Source organism: Solanum verrucosum, unplaced genomic scaffold, assembly GCF_900185275.1.
Source record: "Solanum verrucosum unplaced genomic scaffold, falcon-dt-bn FXZP01000209.1, whole genome shotgun sequence".
NCBI classification, from domain to species: Eukaryota; Viridiplantae; Streptophyta; class Magnoliopsida; order Solanales; family Solanaceae; genus Solanum; species Solanum verrucosum.
In genome coordinates, this window is record NW_026020702.1 from 1 (window position 1) to 3,401 (window position 3,401).

General features: G+C 40.8%; 1 protein-coding gene across 1 annotated transcript; it reads right to left on the bottom strand.

Annotated features, from left to right (window-relative positions):
- Window positions 1-1,662: 1,662 nt before the first annotated feature.
- LOC125812383 (uncharacterized) lies at window positions 1,663-2,067 on the bottom strand. Its single transcript, XM_049491888.1, has one exon. It carries the CDS (start codon window positions 2,065-2,067, stop codon window positions 1,663-1,665), a length of 405 nt encoding a protein of 134 aa, XP_049347845.1.
- Window positions 2,068-3,401: the final 1,334 nt, after the last annotated feature.

Below are 3,401 nucleotides of genomic sequence, written 5' to 3' on the forward strand. Positions count from 1 at the left end.
TCACTCCCCATGAGTTGCTTGGAACCCCAATATCCTTTGTACTTTATTCCCCAAATTTCTTTTTCAATCTTTTTTTTTGGAGGATTCCATTGTTTTGCAACATGGGTAAAGAGGGACTTCTTATAGCACTTCTTGTCTTCTCATTTTCCTTTTAACCACACCCCCAACTTAGGCTTTTTGTCCTAAGTTGGCTATTCACTAAACCACAAATCAAGAGGATTATAGGTAGTGGATCAAGTAAGGTCTAGGGTTTATCAAGGTTCTTCCAAAGAAAGTTAAGGCTCAATGGTGTTCAAAAGAGTTTCACACGCTCACAGGTAGGTCACAAAAAGAGGTATATGTCAAATTGGCTCACACTCTTTAATATTGCCTAAGATCATCTCAAGAGTACACCTTTCTAAAACAATCAGACTAACAGGACAAATTGTAGGTTTATTCATGCGAGGTTCAAAGTATGCTAAACACACAAGGCATCGATACTTCAGTCAAGCAAGACTACACACGTCTGCTAGTGTGCAACAGTCATCAGAAGAGAATCAATTTGATAAATAGCTAGTCACAACGAGATACAAAGAGTGCACATATTGTCTATGTAACTTCATTTGGCCTCGTCGTAGCCGTGCATTCATGTTTGTTCAATTGAGAGCACTATTCAAGTCATCGGTATTGATCGAAACTGAGACTTAATTTTTTGCAAAAGAATGACCACTTTCAACACAAGAGGTGGCAAATTTTTTTTGAAAGGATCAAACTTATTTTGCACGTAAAACTACAGGAGCCATAAGCTCAAGCATCCACAAAAACGCAGTATTTAAAACACAAATTAAAGAAGACAACCCAAATATATACAGAAGAAAACATGAATGTCAACACAAAAGGTGTGGGCCTCACCCCACCACAAACAAAGAGTGTTTGTTCTCAAATGCAAGTAATAAGTGTTAAATGGGAATCGATAATGTAAACCAGTTGACCCAGAGATATTTTGATCAACTAGTTGCAAATCAGGCTAGATCTCTCAAAAATAACTCGGGGTGTTGATACACCAACCTTGTGTGAAGATGCTCAGCAGCCATGCAATCCACAACGAAGTACAATTTAGCAACGCGAATACTCTAATAATACTTGAAATATTAAAGTAGCGTGCAAGTGTGAGTTAGGGCGTATGAAAAAGTGAGGTAAGCAGTAAATCGCACACTTTGAAACCTTTGCTTGGAGGACTTTCAAGTTATCGCTTATTCAGTGACATTAATTATACAGATTAATTATACAGGCCTGTTCAGTCGGCGGAATGCCGAATATTTAGCTTCCTCGCGAAAGATTATAGGACATTTGGTTGCAGGTGAGTCCGAACGGCGGTTTGCATTGTGCTCGCCTATAGGGTCGGTGATTCGTCGCTAAATATTTTTTATGTGTGTCGAGTTTTACAGACTCCCAACCCAGACTGGGAGAGTTCAAACGGCGGTTAATAGTGCGATCAGCGAATCAGTCTGCGGTTCGCCAAAGATGTCCTGAGCATTGCCGTTTCTTTCTACGTGTCATTGTGGTGCGCCTATTTGCACTGTTTGTTCACTATCCACGCTTCTATCTGCACAATTGACACATTATTATTTTATCAAACAGATGTAATTGGTAAGAATCTTGGGTTGCCTCCCAATAAGCGCTTTATTTAACGTCGTGGCTTAAAGTAGCATTCTCCAGATACAATTCTTCAAGTAAAGCGATTTCCTGGCAGTCCCCAAGGTATAACTTCAAACTTTGTCTGTTAACTTTAAATGGGGGTCCCTCTTTAACTTCAACTTCTATGGCACCATTGGTGAACACTCGTGTCACTCTGAAAGGCCCAGACCATTTGGATTTTAGCTTTCCTGGGAATAGCCTTAGTCGTGAGTTGTACAATAACACCCAATCTCCCACATTGAATTCCCTCTGGACTATCAGTGTGTCGTGCCATTTCTTCATTTTCCCTTTGTAAATGGTTGAGCTATCGTAAGATTTGAGTCTGAACTCATCTATTTCATTCAACTGGTCCAACCTCTCCCTTGAAGCCTTTGTCCAATCTAAATTCATAGCTTTCAATGCCTATAAGGCTTTGTGTTCTAGCTCAACATGTAAATGGCAAGATTTACCAAAAACTAGTTGATATGAGGACATTCCTATAGGTGTCTTATAAGCAGTCCGATATGTTCACAGGACATAATCAAGCTTTGTAGACCAGTCGTTTTTGCTGTCGTTTACTGTCTTGGATAGAATGCTTTTGATCTCACAATTTGACACCTCAACTTGTCTGCTCATTTGGGAGTGATATGGAGTGGCGACTTTGTGTTTTACTCCGTATTTGCTCAATGCACTGGAAAACCACTTATTGCAAAAATGCAATCCTCCATCACTAATGATTGCTCTTGGAGTGCCAAACCGTTGAAAGATGTAACGCTTCAAAAATTGGACAACTCTTCTTCCTTCATTATTCGGGAGTGCGACAACCTCCACCCATTTGGACACATAGTCCACAACTACTAAGATATACTTGTTTCCAAATGAGCTGACAAATGGGCCCATGAAATCGATTCCCCACACATCGAATAGTTCAATTTCCAAAATAGGTGTAACGGGTAACTCGTGTCTTCTTGACACTCCGCCTTGCTGCTTACATTGAGGACATCGTTTTGTAAAATCGTGGGCATCTTTGTAAAGAGAAGGCCAATAATAACCACTTTGGAGAATCTTAGCGGTGGTACGGTTTCCACTATGATGACCCCCGACTGGAGATGTGTGGCAGGCATGGAGGATCTCATAGCCGACACTATCCTATGGTATGAGTGTCTATGATCGTCGATAATATAGTAACCCAACCAAGGGTTGGCGTCGTGTCCCAAGGGAGTATTTATTAGAATTGATAGAAAAATAAAATTTACATTCTAACTAGTCGTAGCTGAAGACATTTGTGATAAAAGACATTGTAAATTAAAGGGAGCGACACAAAAGTGTCAAATATCAAAGGGGGTTTTGTAACAGGTACTAAAACAGCAAAATAAACAAGAAAATCAAGTACGGGGAAAGGTTCTTGGGATGTGACCGCAATATAAGTTAAGATAAATTGTTGGGTATATGCTTTCGATAGGAGATTTGCAAAATAATAGTGACTAGGATAAGCTTTAAATGGAAATAAGTTCCCTCTCGGGCAACTTACCCCGTTTCAAATGCGTTCCTCTCGGACACCCATTTGCCGCATGAAGACCAGCCTACGCCTTTCCACACTCACTCTCTCCAGCTGAGTGTTAGGATATGGGCCTAGGGCTCGCTCTCTCGGGCTGAATCTCATGTCGACCCACTCCTTAGGCCATCAGTCTAGTGGTTTTGGTTTCGCAATCTCCTTCTCCGGCAAGCCGAAAACACATGGGTGG